Here is a 19870-nt window from a genome sequence, read left to right on the forward strand (position 1 = left end):
TCGCTCATAGCTGGATGAGACTGATACCAGTCTACCAACGAAAAAAATCTGACCTTGATCAGTACGATGTTGGCCCCACAGCTGCACTCCAGCCAAGCTTAAGGTGAAGTGCATCAGTCCTTCAAGGTGCTGAGGAAAGACCTACGTAGAGCTTAGTCAGCGATGGATATTTAGATCTTGAGGATGTTAAAGTGCTGTACTGCATTACGCGTTCCTCCTACAAGACATCCTACCTCACTTCAATTAGGGAAGTGACATGGTCAGTATTTAGCTCTCCATATATCGCAGGGTCTCACTACCGTGTAGTTGTTGCGAGTCAGGTCGAAAGATGGAAATTTCCGGTTCGAACTTCCCTCAACCGCTGATATTTCAGTGCTCGTGAACAAGGTCAGCGATGTCAACCACTCTTGAGCTTACATATCTTACGCCTTCGAATTTCAGATCTTAGAGACGACTGTGGATGCCGATCCTGTGTCTCTTACGGTCTCGGACCAACCCAGAGGCAATGAAACCCTAGTGTCCACTCTGAAAGGGCGAAATCTGCAAACCCTTGGGCTGAAGTAAGTAAACGCTTGTATTTTCTGTATCTTGTGGAATTAAACAGGACAGGCATGGGGATATGATATTTGTGGGATATGCTACCAAAGTCTCACAAGCTCCCGCAACACCAATGACCATCGATGCGCCAAGCTCAACGCGAGTGCAGTCAAATATATGGGAAAATGTACAAGAAGATGTGGTCGACATATATTGGCGCTCGAAAAACGGAAAAATTCCACGAGATCGTGACGCGCGTTTCTGCAAACATGGCGCCAACGGGATGTGCGACTATTGCATGCCACTTGAGCCATACGATGCTGCGTATCAGGCTGAACATAGCATAAAGCACCTGTCGTATCACGCGTATCTTCACAAGATATCGCCAAAGACATCATCCGCTGCCGCCACTGCTATTCCTCCCCTATCTCCATTATCGTACAAGGTTAAAAATCCTTGTCCCAGTGGCGGGCACCCGCCTTGGCCAGCCGGAATATGTACGGGCTGTCAACCTTCTGCAATCACGCTCCAGTCTCAGCCCTTCCGTATGGTCGATCACCTGGAGATCGCCTCACCGGATATTATAGAACGCTTCCTCAAAGCATGGAGATCTACAGGGTTGCAAAGGTTTGGCTGGCTTATTGGGCGCTATGAGCCGTATGAAAAGGCGCCCATGGGCATCAAAGCTGTAGTTGAAGCTCTATATGAGCCACCTCAAGAAGGTGAACTCGACGGATTGACTCTTGGTATTCCATGGGAGGATGAGCCTCGCATTCGAGAGTTAGCCAAGATGTCTTCAGCTCCACTGACCATCGTCGGTTACATTTTCACGGACTTGGATCCAGATCCAGAAGATAGGACTAAAAGCATATATAAACGCCACCCTCATTCCTTCTTTGTGTCCTCCCTAGAGGCCATCTTTGCTGCCACTATACAGAAGTCCAACCCTACTCCTTCGCGCTCATGTTCTAGTGGAGCATTCGGATCACGGATGGTTACCGCTATTCTTACTGCTACGGAAGATGGAAAAGTGGACATATCCGCATATCAAGTCTCCGAGCAAGCGTGTGCAATGGTAGACGCCGATATGATCGAAGCTAGCGTGGAACCTGGAATTGTCCGCATCAAAGAGGAAGACCGCAGTCAGGATGCGGCACGTTACGTGCCCGACGTGTTTTTCAGGTATAAGAATGAATACAACCTCGAAGTCAAGAAGACTGCCAAACCCTGCTTCCCGGTTGAATACCTGCTCGTTAACGTGAGGCTCAGTAAATGAATGGGGTATTTATATAACTGAGCATGCTTCACTTCATACAGGTCACGCATGGTTTCCCCCAGAATCCATCGCCGCTGTTCCGCTCGAACCAGTTTGCCATCGAGAACCGCCCAGGACTTGAAGACCAACACATAGAAGATGTTCTCAAGACCTTGGCCAGGCTTGGCGCCCCTCAGTTGTCAGATAGCCCCCCTACATCAACGAGCGATGCGTCAAAGCGTCTGGAGCTCGCCAAATGGCTCAGCGATTGGCATTTACTTGCATTCCTTGAGACCACGCAACTTGTATCGAAGGTATGGCATGAACTGTGTCAGTCCACAAAACAATTTCCTGACACCTTGAAGGTCGACATGAAAGTTCTCGTCAGCACAGTGACTTCACCGTCATTGTTGGGGGATCCTTCGGTACTGAATGCACTTTTCAAGACCGAAAGCTGGCAGACACTCATGACATTTACGCGGGAGAGTGCTCGTAAGTGTGGTTGTCAATCACTGGATGCCGTTTCTCATGTGCATCTTTCACCAGCATCTACACCTGCACCTGGTCCGTCATCGTCTCATATCGACGAAGACATTCCTCAAGACGTGTTCGATCAAATCGCTGCCGAAGAAGCTACCCGAAGGGAAGGTTTCAGTGGAGTAGGTTCGGGTGTCAAGATTTGTCCACATTGCACATTTGAGAACCCCGAGGGAGAGACAGATTGCGAGGTGTGCGGGTTGCCTTTGGGCTAATAGTTGACTAGGGAACGAAACTACTGCGAAGGAAGGAGAGAAGTCATACATCACTAGATTGCACAACTGTAACATCAGGAATAATGAAATGGAGAGATGAAGAAAAGTTAATTTTGCAGAGTGTCTCACGATTTTTGAGATCCGAAAAAGTTGTAAAAATGAACAAGTCCACGAGTGACTAGTGAGATGCCGGTCCGGGATCGTATTAGTGAGATATCGTAATGAAAAGAATAGTATTCAACGAAGATCCTAAATCCACGATAGCAAGGGTCCAGAAGTCACCACGCAGAGGAGGCTCTTCATGCAAACACCCACCATCCAGCAAACACAAGACCAACGAGTACACCAACTGCACGAAGAACCAAGACTACGAGTAAAGCCTTGCGAACCGCAGCGTAGAATGTATTCAGTGCCGTGCCCGACCAGTTGACCCTGAAAATTGTTTCATTAACATTAAAATATACCAGATTCCAATGGAAACGCCAAGTACCGTCGGACATTGGAGCCTCCATCGCGTACACTGGCTTCCCAGCCACGTACAACTTCGCGATAACGCTTTCCAAAGACCCTGAAGGAATATCACTTAGTTGCCCATGACCAATATTAAAAGTAGACATACCAAATCCAGAAGTTGACATCCGGATAAGAGAAACGAGGGAAAACACTTGCTAGGCTGGGTGCGACAGCATCAATGCGCATCCCTTCACCCCCTACAGGGTGGAAAGGGAGGTGCAGACTAGGCAAGGCAACTTTGTGCAGATCTTGAGATGTGGGCTGTTTATTGAGACTAGCAGAAGAGGGAAGCGAAGTGGGTGGTATCATAGTCGCCATCAAGTCGAGCGTCATGCCAAGGGAAAGACCCCACAACTTGAGTTGGTGCCGTGACTTTTTTCGGTCCTTCCCAGAAAGCGGCTTCGTAGCTGGAAATCCCTTTTCGAGCTTGTCCTGCGTCAGTGGGGGATACGATCTACTATTTGGGAGTGCTGCAGGGCTACCTGCGGATGAGCCTGATATCGCGTCAGACTCCGGAAGATCGAGTAATATGGCAGGGAACTGCATGCTGCCTATGAGAACTCTGACTAATATTTTCAAGATAGCAGCGCGTCGAGGCGTAAGCCTGGACGCAGCATCCACAGTCACGCTGGACCATCTGCTTTTTGCGTTCATCTTGTCACCTATATGCCCTGGCAAAACTGCGCTAGCAAGAGTCGCAAGCGGCACCCAGTGGATGGTGGTCCCGTCCGTTGGGTCGGTGGGGAGAGGATTTGGAGTGAGCTGTAGGAAGACGAAAGGAGACAGAATCATGAGGAGTCGCTTCCCCAGCGATGTAGTGATCTCTCTATCATCGAGTTGACCTATACAAAGAAAGTCACGCTCTGCGAGGTCCAAGCCAATTTCCTCCCATGTTTGACGCATGGCTACCGTGAGGTCGGGAGTGAGATAAAGTCAAGAAAGTGGATGAAACGCATATACCTGTATAGAGACCTCCTTCATCTCCTTCTTCAGTACGTCCGCCGGGGAAAGCAACGTGAGCTCCAGCCTTGCCGCTGCTTTTCCAAGTCCCATCGCCAGTGAAGTTCTGGAATGCAGATGCACGCCCTGGAAGTGCATCTGAAGGGCCCGCACCATCGCGTCTCAAAAGAAGAAATTCTGGGCACGCGAGAGGGTCCTTGACCCAATCTAACTCGAAGAATTGATTTAAAGTGGGTAGAGGAGTGTCAACCGCCACTGGTATGGTGTTGGGAGGAGGTACGACACGGATAATGATAGCGACAGCGGCCCGACGAGGCTCTGTGGGATACAAGTTCGTAACAGGTCAGAAGATACAGAATACAGAATTCCAAGAGAAAGATCGTACGACTCACGAGTTGCTGGCGAAGCGATTACTCGGGGAGGTGTTGTGCGGATTCGGTGAAGGGCACACGACAACAAACGCACCACTGAGTCCGGTTTTTCTGTGATGGTTTGGGTGTGAGTAATGAGCATTATTTAATTACAAGACCATACCCTGTGCCATTTCGTTACAATACCTTACAGGTCCTCCAAGAAACTAGTAAACACTGAGGTCGTCAAAGTACTTCAAACACTCATGATGCCGAAAAAGGACATCCGCCACTCCGTACGCCGAGACACCTGCCACCCTGTTCCAAGGAGAAGCGCTCATGGACATGAGTTACATACTGCGATCTAATAGGCAGACTATATTATTATCCGAATTGGAAAAGCTCTCCAAGAAAGTTCTATTTACCACAGGATAACATCATGTAGACTGCAGATGGAGATAATTCCGCTACAGATCGCACAGGCAATTCAAGCCAATAATAGTCCTCAGCGACTCCTCGCGCCATTGAGGATCATGGGGACAAGACCGTAGCCTGCTCATTCCACGTTACGAGCAGCGTAGGATCCCCGATGGTAGCACGAGCTAAATATTAATATTGTGCGATACCAAGACATGGCGTTAATGCGTAGATAGAGACCTAGAGATGGTTTGAGTGCCTCCACGAGTCATAATCAATCGATAACGGCCGTGCACCGCTCCAGTCTCCAAGTGGTTTGAATAGATCCCGGTATCACATCTGATCGATGATCTGTAAGGCCTTGGCAGAGCCTTAGCCTAGATGCGATTGGCCGTTGTTGCATGCGAACAGGCTGCAAGCTGAGCCGCGAAGAGAAAAATGGAAAAGGTCAACCAGATCGGTTATTATCCAACTTGAAGGGGCCGAAGCAAGGTGGGAAACGTATCAGCTTAATTAGGTGTGTGACGGGGACGTACTATAGGTCTATGTCAACTCACAACTTCCGACTCTTTCCTGCTCTTTCTTGTTACTTACATTCACACGTCCCTAGTATAAAGGATAGTGTTTCCTATAAGTTTTCGCCATCCAAGCGATCTTCGCCTCCAGTTTCATTCAAGTTAATAATCGCTTTTTCGCTCCTGAGCTAGAACACCAGACGAAATGGGGATGAAGTACCGTCGTTATCTGGCTGGCGAACGCATTTATGGCTGCTCCAAGTGCAAGACCCATCTTGCAACGATCCACTCTATGATTTCACGAGTGCGTCACCACTCTCATCCTTCGTCTCCAGGTCTAGTGTGTTGATGCGGGCTTTGTCAGGCTTTCAACGGCCAACATGGCCGAGCATATCTCTTCGATGGCGTGTGAGCTCTGAGTTCGTACTAACATCGACGCTCATCTCACTGTTCCGATTCCAGTGTTAATGTCATAGAAGGAGAACCAAATGACCGCCAAATGACCACAGGCAACCATACTGTTCGGGATATTTATTGCGTCAAATGTGCCACCGTCCTCGGCTGGAAATATGTACGTCATGACATCTAGACATTTTATTGCATAGTCCACCTCATTTCTTTCTTTTGTCGTTCAAGGATCGTGCATACGAACAATCGCAACAATACAAGGAGGGCAAATATATACTTGAGCGAAATCTTCTCGTCGATGTCCAGTAGCCTCAAGTGCCTCGGTCCTCCATCTACCTGGCTACCACACAACTCCAACAACACGACGCACGATTACAAGGACCCAACGACACATCATATTTGTCGACCACTCGTTGATCGTCCTGGCCCCACCACTGTAACATCATTTCCGTCTTCGAAACCCATCCAGGACTGTCAATTTGTTGCTTAAATCGTTATATACGTAGGGCAGATGCAGATGGCAGATGTAGAAGGGTTGGCGGAGGCATTCGCACCATCAGTCATCATCCTGCCTCAGCCATCGCCGTTCGAATCTTCTTCTGCACGAGGTACGAACCACGCAGCTCACGCACTGTGTGCCTCCTATCGCGCCATCTTGCATCGTGCCACTATGATCCTCTTTATGATCTCCGCAGTCACACGAATCCAAGAAATGTATTCCGTACCCTTCTGTCTCCCTCCTCCGAAACTTATTGTGTACTTACTATCTCATTGCATCCTCACTTAGTCTCGTCCTTAATCGTTTTTTTTTCAATGTGGTTATTTAGAAGCATGGCATATCCTATTCTCAACACACATTTCAAGTCCGTATCACTCGTTATCAAGAGTCGTGTATGGAAATGTTTCAAATTATATCTCACCCTAATATCAATGCATAGATCCTTATTCTGGCAGACAGTGATAGAACTACAGCCGTTCTTTATGTGCCTCAAATCAAACCGCGCTCTAGTGCCAGCGGCGTTCTACCAGGCCGACCTTGGACATGCTAATATGTTCCACGAAGGATGCAGTGATCGGATCCAGAACTTGTACTATTCTGTTCTAGGTAGTACGAAACATTCCCCAGTGCTTTGTAAATGCGGTGTCATGAAACAATCATGCAGTCAGTACACTGCGGTCACACGGGAACTGGGTGGCAAGTGTTTGGGCAAGTGGCAGATCAAAAGCGCGTCTTTTGTCCGACTGTGGCCTTACAGTACATCAGCCAGCTTGTGCACCAATTATAGGGTGTAGGCCTTAGGGTTCGTACGTACGTAGCTTGGTGAACACGCGAAGCCGTGGAAGCCTCTGAAGTTACACACTAGAACTTCGGCCATTTCATGCGGGTGACGGAAGTGAAACCCTTCAGTACAGATGCGTGATGGCTGAGTTGGGGGCATGTCATCGAGACGCCTCGTACGCTAGGTCATGCTGAGAGTAGACTCAGCTGCATTACTACCGGTTTCAGCTATTCTCTTATCACTGTGGGGAGATTAATGTCAGTAAGAGTATTAAAGCTGTTAGCCACTTGAGCAGACGGCGTACTAAGTGCAAGCCGCCTGTGCACATGGGGTAGATAAACGTTGATGCAGTCTCAAGCTAGTGGACCCAAAGTTCGGGTCATGGTCAGCTAAATTTTACTATCAATGATAGAGCCGCCTGACCACGCTGCGAAAATTCGGTATTCATGTTCATGACAAGTACTTTGGGTTAAGCAACAGCTGGACAACATGAATAGTACAATCTGAGAGTTGTTGCACACTTTGGGGTTGTGGTAACGTCACACGGTAATCTAAATTTAGGCAATCCCCAACATGTCGTCGCTAATAATATGGGTTGGAGTTCTCTGCATTCCATCCCCACAGGATTGCAACAAAGTATATAAATACCAGTAAACGACCGCCACGTCTGACGCGACGTCTCCACAATCATTCACCATCCAGGTTCTCCTTTCACCCTCAAGTACTCTTCCAACTTCCAGTACAAGTTCAACCGCCTGCCCTACGGTTCTCATAAATTTTCATCCGCTCTGTTCAACGTAATGCGTATGTTCAACCCTTTGACTACTATACATAGCTGTGAACTGATGTTTTTCACAGCTGCAATGACCATGTCTGCAGTACACCCTGTCCTGAGAGCATCATCTCCGATGCCATACGCTTCTTCACCCCTTGCTGTATCATCTTCGATGCCATATGTTTCTTCACCTCTTGCTGCATCGTCATTGAACGCCCCGTCTGGCTCGTCGAGAGCGTCGTCTATGCGACCATCATTCCCTCACTCTCGCCCTTTGCGACCATTTGTTTCAATATCACAAAACGCCTCGTCGCGTTCATCAAAAAAACCCGTCAAGTTCATAGAACCACCAAAGAACTCCAAGACAGTCTTTGTACTTGACTTGACCCAGGGAGAACTGAGCAGGCAGGATTGAGCCCGCGGGACGCGTGTGGTACTCTTGCACTAGACTGATGAGTGTGCCCTAGAGCCATAGATCGACCACCATTTGGCGCATTACTCCAAACCCTTTCCGACCATGTTGTATGATTGGTGGCTTCTTTTTATTTGAAGTTTTTTTTATATCTCGGTATATAACTCATTCCGACACGTGCAGAACTGCACACTAGCATACAATAGGTTCCTTCTACGCAATATTTTCATTCTACGACTTGCCTTTATCACGATGCGTGCCATTCCATGTTCCACACATACTCCCACCTGTTCAACACTATGCGTATCATTCCACGTTCCACACATACTTCCACCTGTTCCAACTACGCATACCTTATCACAATGGGAAGTTTGTCGTTTGTCTTATCTTTCGGGGGCGAAAGTATCTCAACTGAGCCTCTTTCCCAAGTCACGTTGGGCGAACTACGGCAACTTTTTAAGAAGGCATCCATGTCCTTCCTGGTCACAATAATCTGTGCTTAAGTATAATTGTCACCTGCTTTACCACGGTTGACTTTTTGACAAGCTTGGCTTAATTGCTCACAGCGCTTCAGCGAGTTTATTTTGATAGCAGTGAACAACTTTCCCCTCTTGCAACACATCACATGTGAGCTAATCCTTAATCCTCGGAAGAACCATCGCGCATTATCTGAAGAACACTTGATACAGGTATCACTCCGAGGGATGCGTGGAATCTCCTGCGAAATCCAACGTATGTGCGGAAATAGAGCTTTTCTGCATCATATCAGATATCCGAGTCAGTCCGGATATTATAACACCCCTCCCCCCTTTTTTTTCAGACAGGGACTCGAGAATGATTCAGAATCCACTGTTCTTAAACGACCAGCTTCAAGGATATTTACACATCGCTTGACGAAACTAGCGCAATCACTTGGTCTGGTGACGATATACCAAGTGGCTACCTACTCTGGAAGTTGCGGTAAGTAGTCGGCAATATCATTGGCTTGGCGAAGCGACATCAGCATGTATCACCAGAGAGCTGACCATGACATGCTCTACCTACGAGTACACAATTACCAATGATTTCCCCGTCTTGTGTAGCTGACCCCATATTCATCACCCATTCCCGATCAAAGTTCGAACTGCGGCTGGCGGCAAGACCGAATTAGGATTCCTGCACAATGCACCATGCTGCGGGACCTGGGAAAATTCAACTGCAACCTCTGAACCACGAGTACAAAGTCATTTGGCAGACACTGCTAACACCATATTTGGCACCCATCAAAATCTGATAGACAGCGCGGCAAGGAACGTACCAGTTTTCATGATCGCCCCATCCCGTCCTGACTTATTGTTCTTGCTTTTCCAGGGAAACACTATCGCCGCTCATGCACCCTACCGAAGAGGAGGCGAATTCGCAAACTTTTCGACTGGATCGTTCACTTGGTGGTTCTCCTTACTCAATTCTGACACCGTACTCCGCAATCGGAAATCCACATGACTCATACTGAGTTGACCAGTGAGCCAATCGTTCCGAGACAGCCGTTCGTCGTAGACGTAATGAAGGGAGAATACCTGAGGGTCTAGTCGTGGCTTTGTTTCACGTTCTCAGTTATGCAATCTTCCTATCAGATGGGGTCGCGCCGTGGGCCGGAATCAATGGGCGCGCCGGTATACTGTAGCAGGATCCGAGTCTGGTCCTTTGTTTACGTTCTTCATTAATGCAGGTAAGGGTATGCCAACATCTTATCATGTCGAGATTCGAGAAGATATTATATATGATCAGTTGCCGCTCGAAGACCAACTATATATACCAGACGCTCAAGCAAGGCACAACGTTCCTAATCAGTGAACGTCTGGACGGGTATTGGAAAGATTTGGAAACGGGCTGTCTGGACCAACCATTACGTTTTCGGTGCTCGATTCAGAGCGTACTCCATGGACACGCGCAGAAGGCGTGTCGTCACAATTCCTTCCTTCCAAAGAAGTGATCGGAAAAGGGATCCCGAAGCAACCTGTAGTAGCCTGAGTTTCTTCAATTGTACCAAAATTCATATGTTTGTGCGCCAATCATTACCTTCTTTTCTTCCGACCCAAAATAATTTTCACCCTTGAATACAGACAGCGACAAAAAAACTGAAACTTAACTTTACGACACAGTGAAAGTTTCGGAAGAGGGCGAGCCAATTGGGTAGGAGGTTGGTTGGTATTGTTATTATTACTTCCCACTTATCTCTGTTCTCGCTGGCTAAGGCACGTCTTAGTTCTGGGCACTTGGCAGCTCGTGGGGTGAGGGGACAGACGAGTGAAATCCACGATCCCCGGAGCTGATTAGCGCCCACTCCTGAGTCCTGACATGTCCGAGTCCAGCCTCGTGCCGCCGGGATCAACGTCGACGTTCCAATTAGGATATTTAGCCTGATGTGCACAAAGCAGTTCGGCATAGGTGGAGCAGAGCAGAGCAGAATTACGATGTGTCGGAAATGTCGATCGACGACAAGTGCTGTTGCGGTTTCAGCGTGATTATCGATTTACTCGCGGTGGCTTTATCGGATTCAAGTCAGTCCCTCAAGTTGGATGCTGTTGCAGGAGGCCACTTGAAAGAGCCCCCAGGCTGGACCAGCGCCGCCATGTAATGCCTCAACATCTATTGGATGTGCAGCACCCCGTGGTATCAACAATGAGACAGAATCAGACTCGCTTGCTCACTGTCTACCGCAATACACGTGTCAGAAGTGCAACTCGAGCGTGATTGCTCCCATCTGGTGAGAATCACGATGACTAGACGGGGATGGCTCCTTCGGATAAGATCGAGCACCCGCAGTACGCCAGGCATGATCTCTCCGTAAATTAGCCGATGAGTCAGCCTGATGACCGTGACAATACTTTGACACGATGCACTTTGTCAGAGTTCATCAGACGTCCGTGAAACCTAGTGAGCTTCGATCTTTTTAGGTGGCCCGAGCGAGTGAGTATCACCATATGAAGGCTTTCTTACGATAGAAAATGTTCATTTTAGGTGCCGAAGGATGTTCGCCGCAAAGTTTATAAGGTTTTCACACATTCAATTAACTGGTCGGGGGCCCCATATGCGACAAATTCGTCGCCGCATGTCATCACGAATAAGTTAGACCCGAGAGCATCATGTCGTGACGACATGAACATCACGTCTAAGTTACGTGGCTGAAACTCGGATGGGAAAGTTTCATCGACCTGGTTCTACGTCAGAAAGAACACAGGGTGGATTTTGTCATCGATGACGATAAGTGCGTCCTTACCGTGTATTCGTTGAACCACACTGGGGAGACAAGTACTTTGGCGAGGCTTCCATGCACTCCGTCAGGTGCTCTGTCGAGGATGTTGATACGTAACGTCCCATGGTGGCGGTGGCGCAATCGTATCGTGATTGGTCGTAAAGTCCATGTGAAGGACGGCATCAATACGACCGCAACTTTGGCCTTGACTCGTGGCAGTCTCTGAACTCTGTACTGAGGGCGAGAACACACGACTATTAGTTCCAGTAGTATCTCAACGTCATCTGTATAAATATATACCGCATCAGAACTTCAACTTCAAGTTTCAGCATCTAGTTTGATTACAGGAATTGTATCTGTGAAAGGGCTGCCAGATCCGTGAGCGCGGTTCTCCCCTTCGATCTGGATTGGCGGGTCACGCGACACGAAGTTTTGACGAGCGCCTATTGAGTGTATAGTTTCCAAATGCAGCAGTTCGGCAGTTCGGTTAAAAGTCACTTTTTCGACCTGACAATAAAAGAAAGACAACGATGTGGTTTGTTGATCGTCGCGGGAAGTTACAGGGGTCGCCCAGCTTTATAGGTATCTGATGGCGTTCCTTACCCTCGCAGATCAAGTTGGATTATTTGAGTGGGCCGCGGCCAAAGATGGCCCTGAATTTTGTGGCTCCAAGGCCCTAACTCAATCTCCCAACGGAACAGTGAGAATGATAGCCCCAGATGGGGGCCCTCCTATGACAGACAGTGTTAGAACACGTAGGTAAATCATAAGAGGAGCTGAGCGCCGAACATAATTACCTGCATAATTTTGCGAAACTCGGAGGTCAAATGATAGCCGGACGAGAGGCGCATCTCCAAGAGGTATTTAGTATTATGGAGGACTGTCAATTGTCAGTCGAGGGGCTAATTAAATGGTGGACGGGAACGATAAGCAATTGGGCCATGCATGTGGTTGTCTGACGGCAATTAATTAGGTCGACCGCAATTGTCCATCATCACATTGAATACCTCTTGACACTGCTTTTAAGGGGACATTCGATTTAAGAACATTGCTTTGTAAGGGTGGATGGAGATGTCCGTAGGCGGTGATGTAAATAAATATAATATAAACTTTAAAATTATATTATATGATAAGTATTTTGATGTAAATTTATGGAGTACTTGGAAGGACAAGCCAAGTCGTACATCAACGCAAGTTTCTCTTCTCTCCGCTTCCTACTCCTTTCTCTCTCTAAGTCTCAAAGTCCTTTTCCGCGCCTTTCTTTACGACCATATACGATCTGCACGACTTCCGAATATTCTTCCTTCGCTCAATCCTCATCTCTTAAGGTATCCCTATATACTTGGCACTTTCTCCGGCTTCAAACTCCATTTTCGGCTTCTCAAGGTACACACATCCCCTGTACCCTCTCTAACAACTATAATTCAATTCCGACAACAGAACTCCTGTTCTATCTCTTTTGATCACACTCAAGGTAATCCTTCTTCGCTTGCTTCCATCCCGCTATTATCCCTAATTTATCATTAATAGCTATGGATAGCTGGAGGGTTGCTGTGCTTGGCGATGGTGGTGTCGGTAAAACTGCTTTGGCCGTTCAGGTCAGTCCTCATGACTATTGTTACCCATCCACGCCTCATGTTCCCTTCTAGTTCACTCTCAATTGTTTCGTTGGTAAGCCCAACCAACTACTATGAACTTTCTATTGCAATCTAATGACCTCGACCCTTCCTCCTATATTATGGTACAGAGGTATGTGTTCTTGTTCACCCTCATATCAATTGACTCATAGTTACTCACAGACTTACGACCCGACAATAGAAGACGCTTATAGGAAGCAGTTAATTGTGGATAACAAGATGTGCTTCGTCGAAGTCATCGACACTGCTGGGCAGGGTGAGTACTAGTCGTTACACCTTTGCTATCTCTCTGATGTCCATGCAGAGGAGTACGCCACGCTGCGTGACCAATGGGTTCGGTACGTAATCACTGCGCTCTCTTGTTTTGTCATGTCTCACAATCTCATATTCAGGGAAGGCCAGGGATTTATTCTGGTCTACTCCATCGCATCTCGGTCAACATTTGAACGGCTGGACGTTTTCAGACAGTCGATGCTCAAAGTTAAGCGCCAAAAACCTATCTTCATGCTGGTGGGCAATAAGTGCGACAAGACATACGAGCGTGAAGTCTCACGTGAGGAAGGCATTGCGCTCGCTCGGACATTTGGCTGTGAATTCATGGAAACATCAGCAAGAACAGCATATAACGTCGAGCTACTTTTCACCAACCTAGTACGTGCCCTACGGCAGACGAAACGATTGGAATCTGGTGGATCAGGGGGGAAACAGAGCGACAAGCAACCAAAGGACGGCGGCAGCAAGAAACCCAAATGCGTGGTTATGTGAAGGACATCTTCTCTGGTTATTGGCGACTTAGATTTCATACTCCCTTTACCTCTGTTTGATGATACCTCCACGATTCTTCTGCTTTGTTCTTTTCGCTCGCTTTCGGGCTATCATGGTTTTCTTCTAGCTACAATATCACACGTCCCACTCCTCACGCTGTGACTTACGCGATCTAGTCCGCGATGTATTTTTCAATGCACTGGCAGTTTCTGGTACAGGTTGACAGGTTTGATGAATTTTGTTCCTGGACTACGGAATTGCTGTGGTCAGACTCGGGACATTCCCACTGCCGCTCATTCGCGTGTTGGTACGTCAACGGACACGAGTGCAAAAACGTTGCACATTGGTACACATTACCGTACTATAAAGGATATATACAAGTAAGTCAGGGTGGAGGACATGCACTAATCCTGGATATGACTAGCGAAAACATCAGCAGTACAAGCTATGCCGATTGCAGTACTTGTGGCCCACCAAAATTACACGTGCGCTCACTGCCTGATGGCACAGAGTTTCAAGTGAGCCGCCACGTTATTGAAACATGCGAAGTGTTCCGTACGTATGTCCCAGTCCATCTCGTATTCGAATTAATATGTATTGACCTTAAAGGGAATATGTTTGCATGCTGTGACCACGGAGTGGGTGATAACGACAAGCCTAGGCCCCAGGAAGCAGTTCTCCACTTGGATGAAACGGAGCATGCTTTAGCAACTTTGTTCCGCCTCATTCAAGAACCCCCCGAACCTCCCCCTACGGAGAATCCAGATGAAGCGAGACCTCGTTTCAAATTGCACGCAGGCTCAATCATCCCGTTCCCGGTTCTTCCGTCCATGCTTCATCTGGCTGATAAGTATGGACTTCCGGAAACGATCATATGTTCACTCCACTTGCACGTTCAAGCCAATGCTTCAATTAATCCGCTCCCCGTTTATGCATATGCTACAGCACATGACTTGCCCAAGATTGCAGCAGAGGCAAGCGCCCACCTCCTACATCCCCCATTCTCGTCATACACCAAAGAGGATATACGAATTATTCCCACTGTCACCGCATACCATGAGCTTCTGAGGCTCCATGAATACCGGAAATATAAACTACGAGATATACTGCTCAATGAGGACATATTTCCGCACGGATACGGCACTTGTCCTGTGCACAAGCAGTGGGCCACTCAGCTCTGGGAGCAGAAGCGGGTGTACCTGGCCACCCAAATCGAAGCAGGTATGCAGATCTTGTACCCATCTCAATCTCACTTACTGACGGATGAAATACAGCCACTGATATAGCAGGGGAGATGCGTGACTTGGCTGCCCAGCTTTCCTCTTGTCCCCTGTGTCGGAAAGCTTTGACAGCTGCCCTAGATATGCTCCAGGTACGAAGAGCAGAAGCTTATCACACGGGACCATTCTAACTTTGAAGCATGCAGTATAAATGTCGGAGAGTGGCAAGAACTGTAGATTACGTGCCGCAGGGTTACTGGCTCGATGCAATCTAATAAATAATAGGAGGATATGGATATCTGATGACATGTAAGATAGTGCGCACATGTGTAAAGGAGTCTGGAATCACCGTTAAAATCTATCATCCCTCTATGTATTATGCCATAACAATGTCCTAAGATCAGTCCATACCTCGGAGTCACGGTAAAGGTATGTCATCGAGTTGAACATGCCAGGTTGAATGGCTTCTCCGCGGTGCTGGAACAGCCACATGACGGCACCCCATGATAGAGCCGCGAAGACAGAGAAATACCGCGGGTCTGGCGGGATAGGTTTCACCACAGATCCAGATGCGCCTGCAGGCGCTTTCGAGTACGGACTACCTGCGCGTGGCATGAACGAAGCAATGACCCGGGATACAACGTAAAGGACTATCTAGATGGAAAACCAATGATTTCAACAGGACTAGCACGGACAAGAACTCATTTGAAGTACCTGTTCGTTCACGGCTGATCGATCGCCGAAGACCACATACCCTCCCAACAAGCCAGCCACAAATGTATCCGCGCTACGTTGTTTGCCTCCGTTTGCCTTTCGTTGAAGTAGCAACAGTGTCTTGTAGAGTGAAACAAACTTTGCTAGGTTGAAGGCGTGCTGCTTGGTTGCTTTGTATATAACAAGAAAGCGAGATCTCCAGCTACAGGAGGACAGTGGTCCAGCAGTGAAGACGATTCCAAGTGCAGAGAAAAACGTACTCTCCTCGACCAAAAAGAATGGCCATGATCAACGCGTGAGGGAATCTGACTTTAACTCCGTACACAAAGCCATTACGTGCACCTTTTACGATGGCAAGGTAGTCGTGTATGCGGGGGTCTAATAGCCACTGGGTAATGCTGGACATGGTTGTGTGCCAGCTAAAGACATCGGCGGGGTTTCTTAAAGGAATCAATTGCGTGCCAGTGGAACGCCTGCGGACCGGCGGTACAATCACATGTAAACTGATTCGTACACGATTGTTGAACTTGAAGAATACTGACTACATGACTAAACTATGGTACATGACTAAAATCTATGATCCAAGGAAGTAATCATCCTTAAATGCAAAGTTTGATAGCGAAGACCACTCGAGCTACAAGTCAGGTCAGTAGACGCCGCTGATGGAAAAATCACACTACATACCCCCGATCCGCCTTCAGGGAGGCTGCGAGTGTCCTCGGATGCAGCTCTGATGACCACAAATCGGCGGTAATTGTCCATGAACTTAGGCTGCAGCTCCATATTGATGAGATCCTGAGAAATCTCCCGGTCCGCTTCAATCAGGATGTCAGATTCGCTGGAGTGAGCGAAGCGCTCTATCGAGCTTTTAACGCATTCTCGCAGCACATCTTCTACTTCCAACAGTTGCTGCTCAAGGGTTTCGACAATCCAGGCGTCATCATTATGTTTGGTAGGCGCTTTCGTGACAGAGATGCTGCCTGCGTCTGCCAGGTCCAGAATGGGAAGAAGGCACGAGTCCATACTTTAGATACGTTATTAGTTTAAGGATAATGGTACAGGAGCATCACACTCACCTCGTAATTTCTGGAACTGGCTTATCCTTGCCGCATGCCAGGGCATGGCTCAAACCCACGATCGAAGGTATCAGGTAACATTCCCAGAGGGGATGCTGCGCGAGGTTACGCATCAAACTGTGACATCCAATAGGATCTTCGGCGATAGCCAAAGGCGTGAAGGTGACAATACCACCTTTGAAGATTGTCAGTGACACCGATCGCCCTGCTTTACAAATACTCACCCAAAGGGAAAATCTCGCGCATGCCCCACCTGCTGGACGGAACAGACTCATGTGTGCCGTAGGTGAAAAAGCGAACTTCAGGCGCGTCGCGCCGCTTGGTGACCACAGCAGAAAGCTCGTGAAAAGTCTTGAGGGCTCCGACATGAATGAATATTACCCGAGCTTCTGCGTCAAGGCTAACTGACATAGCTTTGGTCTTGTCCAGTACGTATTTAAGTTGTCGGGTCTCAAAACCAGGATTCAAGGCTGCTCCGTCGGCCGGGAAGGACCAGATACAATATTTCCTGTTTGAAAACTGCATGAAATCCAAGAGCTCGCGTGGAATTGAAAGCAGATCGATAGCCATGGCAGCCTCTCTCAGTATGCGACGACGGCTGTCTTTCGATTGACCACTCGGAATCGATAGCTGCTGTATGGTTTTATCGACTCGGTTACGCGTCGTTCCTGTGATGTATTTGGCAGACGAGATCAGCCATGGCAACAGGGCTACCAAAACATGGGTGTTCTGCGAATTTTGTCGTAGATGCTCTGGTACGCGCAAAAACCTACAAAGGGCATCCAATGATGGGCTGAAAATAAAAAGCAGAGCAAGTTCTGCGCCATCCAACGACAGCGGGAGAACAGCAACCTTTGCCTTCTGTCAGCATAGACCATTAACGGGAAAAAAGACTCACCTGTCGCTGAATTGACATGTAACGAAACAGTCCGTGCAGTGCCTGACTATCTTGATTTTCCAAAGCTTCAAGTCTGGCAAATTGCTGGGCTTCTCCACATGCACGAAAAACCGGTGTGAGATCCGTAACATTGTAGAGTTTTTGGATGCGGATGGAATTAGTTTGCGCCATCATGAAACTCATGCGAGCACCGTTATCGTGCGAATCAGTCGCATCCTTGATCGTCACTTCACAAACTTTCTTGGCTTGATTCTTAGCAAAGTCGACAAATAGATCACCCTCCCATTTCCACTTTTTGGGAATCCTATTCGAAGATTAGAACACTTTTCATATTCGCGAGTAAGCGCCACAAACTTTGGCATCGCAGAAGCTTTCATCGATGTTAAAGCTTTTGGTCGGAAGGAATCAATGTCCTGGGTGCCGTCGCTAACTGAAGGCTCCCTGAACTTTGTCATGAGCATTTAGTGATTGAAATTAGTGAAACAAGACGCACAAAGGACTATTAAGACTTGGCATGCATGTCGTGAGCGCAAACGAATGTGAGTAGCCTAAGATACATACCTTGGCATGTTAAGACTAAGACTTTGAAGAAACTCATCTGCGGCCTTTTCAGGGGCTCGCTTAGGGGGAGCTGGATTCGCGAGTTGATGCTGAATACTAAAAAGCCATCAAATGGATATGTCTGATGATACGCGAGCGCACTTACAGGGGTACAGATGAGGGAGGGGGAGGGTCGTCATCTGCAGCCGCAAACATCTCTGTATTATATTCCCAGCCTGAAACAATGGTAGAGGGCTCCTCTATCATCTGCGTTGTGGCTGAAGACGGGTCAACTCCGACGGGTGTTGTAGTGGAAGGATCAGACGATTCCGCATTAGTCGCCGAAAAAGGTTCATTCTCGAAAGGCTTCTCAAAGGAACTAATCGTGGACAAAGGCTCTTTGAAGGACGGACTAGTTGCAGACGAAGGATCTTTTGCTTCCAGGGGTTTCTTCTTGAATGACAAACCGGTCAGAAGTTTCGGAATTGTCTGCAGTGGCTTCGGCTTGGGTGCTACGGAAGGACCTGATCCCGCTGCTATACGTTGCTTCGTTGACAGAGTACTCCCAGATTGAACTGCCTTCGAGGGAAGATCTATAGTCTTGACAAGAGGGTTGCTCCTTTGATCTTGGTGAGTCCGGACGGTCTGTATTTTGGGTGGGCGAGGTACATTCGCCGATGGTGTGGCAGAAGATGTCGATGGCCTTGGTGGTGGCGGAAGGGGACGAGATGGTTGTTCGGTGAACATAATAGGGGACGGGGCCGCTGATGAGCGTTCCTATAGAGAGCATTGAGGTTAGAATGAAAGAGACGGCGACTATTACGGAACCTTGTCTGCTGTACTAGTGCTCCGGGACTTTGAGTGAGTATATTTCCGCCGCTGTTTCAATGGGCGATCGTCCAATGAATCGGAGTCTGACTACTGTCGCCTAAGCTTCGCAGCACGATGATAAATAAAAGATGGCATACATCTGAACTAATGAGTGTATTGTTACGCTTTTTCCCTCGCGGGGCTGACAACGCCGGAGATCTCCGCTTAAGAGGGATATCGGGCTCTTTTAACCTATGAGTATTTTTCTTGACTTGCTTTGGCTCTAAAGTCTGTTATGTATAATGTGTAAGACAATATATTGAGTATCATCAGGTGAACTCACCTGCTTGATCGGTGGCTTATTCGTATCCTTTTCGCTTTTGCGATTTCCTTCTGAGAACTGCGTCGCGAAGAACTCCTTCTCTTGCTCTGCATACAAGTCAGTTGAGCCACCAAGCACATCAGCCGAGTCTCACCTATCCAATGGTCCTTCGCCGTAATCTCGAATCCGACGGCGTAATCGTCGTCGTCGTCATTACCAACATGATCCCAAAAGCTGCACAAGAGCCGCTCGCATTGTTTTACATTATCTGATGGCTCCCAACTGCATATTGCATTAGAAAATGAGTTCGCGATCAATGAAAAGGAAATGAATCTGACGTGTCTGCATCGGAGTCGTAGCCTGCCCACTATGAATCATTAGAGGACGCAATCAAACGCGTATAGAAACCCACTTTGACATAATATTCCTAGACAACTCGGTTAGATCTTTGTGCGAAGCGCAGTGTCATATACTTACCC

At 47.9% G+C, this 19870-nt stretch overlaps 9 protein-coding genes across 9 annotated transcripts; 5 read left to right on the top strand and 4 right to left on the bottom strand.

Annotated features, from left to right (window-relative positions):
• Nucleotides 1–256: 256 nt before the first annotated feature.
• Nucleotides 257–2544, top strand: F5147DRAFT_648296 (NPL4 family-domain-containing protein; the record flags this gene model as incomplete). Its single annotated transcript, XM_041433270.1, has 7 exons — nucleotides 257–259; nucleotides 307–387; nucleotides 442–560; nucleotides 610–1795; nucleotides 1855–2106; nucleotides 2158–2284; nucleotides 2339–2544. The coding sequence occupies 7 exons, from the start codon at nucleotides 257–259 to the stop codon at nucleotides 2542–2544; spliced, it is 1974 nt and encodes a 657-aa protein (XP_041298363.1).
• Nucleotides 2545–2693: 149 nt separating this feature from the next.
• On the bottom strand, nucleotides 2694–4670 carry F5147DRAFT_250343 (uncharacterized protein). Its single transcript, XM_041428834.1, has 6 exons — nucleotides 4552–4670; nucleotides 4410–4499; nucleotides 4018–4335; nucleotides 3164–3962; nucleotides 3035–3112; nucleotides 2694–2976 (listed from the first exon to the last, which is right to left on the bottom strand). Exons 1-6 carry the CDS (start codon nucleotides 4559–4561, stop codon nucleotides 2844–2846), a joined length of 1428 nt encoding a protein of 475 aa, XP_041298364.1. The 5' UTR covers nucleotides 4562–4670; the 3' UTR covers nucleotides 2694–2843.
• An 834-nt stretch (nucleotides 4671–5504) lies between these two features.
• F5147DRAFT_566441 (Yippee/Mis18) lies at nucleotides 5505–6016 on the top strand (the record flags this gene model as incomplete). The annotated part of the gene is made up of 4 exons (XM_041430802.1): nucleotides 5505–5603; nucleotides 5664–5707; nucleotides 5762–5870; nucleotides 5936–6016. The coding sequence occupies 4 exons, from the start codon at nucleotides 5505–5507 to the stop codon at nucleotides 6014–6016; spliced, it is 333 nt and encodes a 110-aa protein (XP_041298365.1).
• A 1526-nt stretch (nucleotides 6017–7542) lies between these two features.
• On the top strand, nucleotides 7543–8666 carry F5147DRAFT_668884 (uncharacterized protein). The gene is made up of 2 exons (XM_041435406.1): nucleotides 7543–7791; nucleotides 7846–8666. The coding sequence occupies exons 1-2, from the start codon at nucleotides 7788–7790 to the stop codon at nucleotides 8175–8177; spliced, it is 336 nt and encodes a 111-aa protein (XP_041298366.1). The 5' UTR covers nucleotides 7543–7787; the 3' UTR covers nucleotides 8178–8666.
• Nucleotides 8667–12941: 4275 nt separating this feature from the next.
• On the top strand, nucleotides 12942–13811 carry F5147DRAFT_767991 (small GTPase superfamily; the record flags this gene model as incomplete). Its single annotated transcript, XM_041440922.1, has 5 exons — nucleotides 12942–13007; nucleotides 13059–13076; nucleotides 13209–13302; nucleotides 13351–13384; nucleotides 13439–13811. 5 exons carry the CDS (start codon nucleotides 12942–12944, stop codon nucleotides 13809–13811), a joined length of 585 nt encoding a protein of 194 aa, XP_041298367.1.
• A 416-nt stretch (nucleotides 13812–14227) lies between these two features.
• On the top strand, nucleotides 14228–15306 carry F5147DRAFT_566220 (uncharacterized protein; the record flags this gene model as incomplete). Its single annotated transcript, XM_041430789.1, has 4 exons — nucleotides 14228–14366; nucleotides 14421–15032; nucleotides 15086–15183; nucleotides 15238–15306. The coding sequence occupies 4 exons, from the start codon at nucleotides 14228–14230 to the stop codon at nucleotides 15304–15306; spliced, it is 918 nt and encodes a 305-aa protein (XP_041298368.1).
• Nucleotides 15243–16179, bottom strand: F5147DRAFT_668902 (Tim17/Tim22/Tim23/Pmp24 family-domain-containing protein). The gene is made up of 3 exons (XM_041435407.1): nucleotides 16006–16179; nucleotides 15746–15947; nucleotides 15243–15685 (listed from the first exon to the last, which is right to left on the bottom strand). The coding sequence occupies exons 1-3, from the start codon at nucleotides 16149–16151 to the stop codon at nucleotides 15401–15403; spliced, it is 633 nt and encodes a 210-aa protein (XP_041298369.1). The 5' UTR covers nucleotides 16152–16179; the 3' UTR covers nucleotides 15243–15400.
• Nucleotides 16180–16312: 133 nt separating this feature from the next.
• Nucleotides 16313–18025, bottom strand: F5147DRAFT_566653 (uncharacterized protein; the record flags this gene model as incomplete). Its single annotated transcript, XM_041430811.1, has 4 exons — nucleotides 16313–16769; nucleotides 16822–16996; nucleotides 17046–17673; nucleotides 17720–18025. Coding segments are annotated over 4 exons (1566 nt in total), but the record flags the coding sequence as incomplete, so codon positions are not given.
• A 186-nt stretch (nucleotides 18026–18211) lies between these two features.
• Nucleotides 18212–19087, bottom strand: F5147DRAFT_250608 (uncharacterized protein). The gene is made up of 2 exons (XM_041428835.1): nucleotides 18426–19087; nucleotides 18212–18376 (listed from the first exon to the last, which is right to left on the bottom strand). Exons 1-2 carry the CDS (start codon nucleotides 19004–19006, stop codon nucleotides 18268–18270), a joined length of 690 nt encoding a protein of 229 aa, XP_041298371.1. The 5' UTR covers nucleotides 19007–19087; the 3' UTR covers nucleotides 18212–18267.
• Between the last annotated feature and the right edge of the window lie 783 nt (nucleotides 19088–19870).

This window comes from Suillus discolor (assembly GCF_016758755.1).
Source record: "Suillus discolor strain FC423 chromosome Unknown F5147scaffold_4, whole genome shotgun sequence".
Taxonomy (NCBI): Eukaryota; Fungi; Basidiomycota; class Agaricomycetes; order Boletales; family Suillaceae; genus Suillus; species Suillus discolor.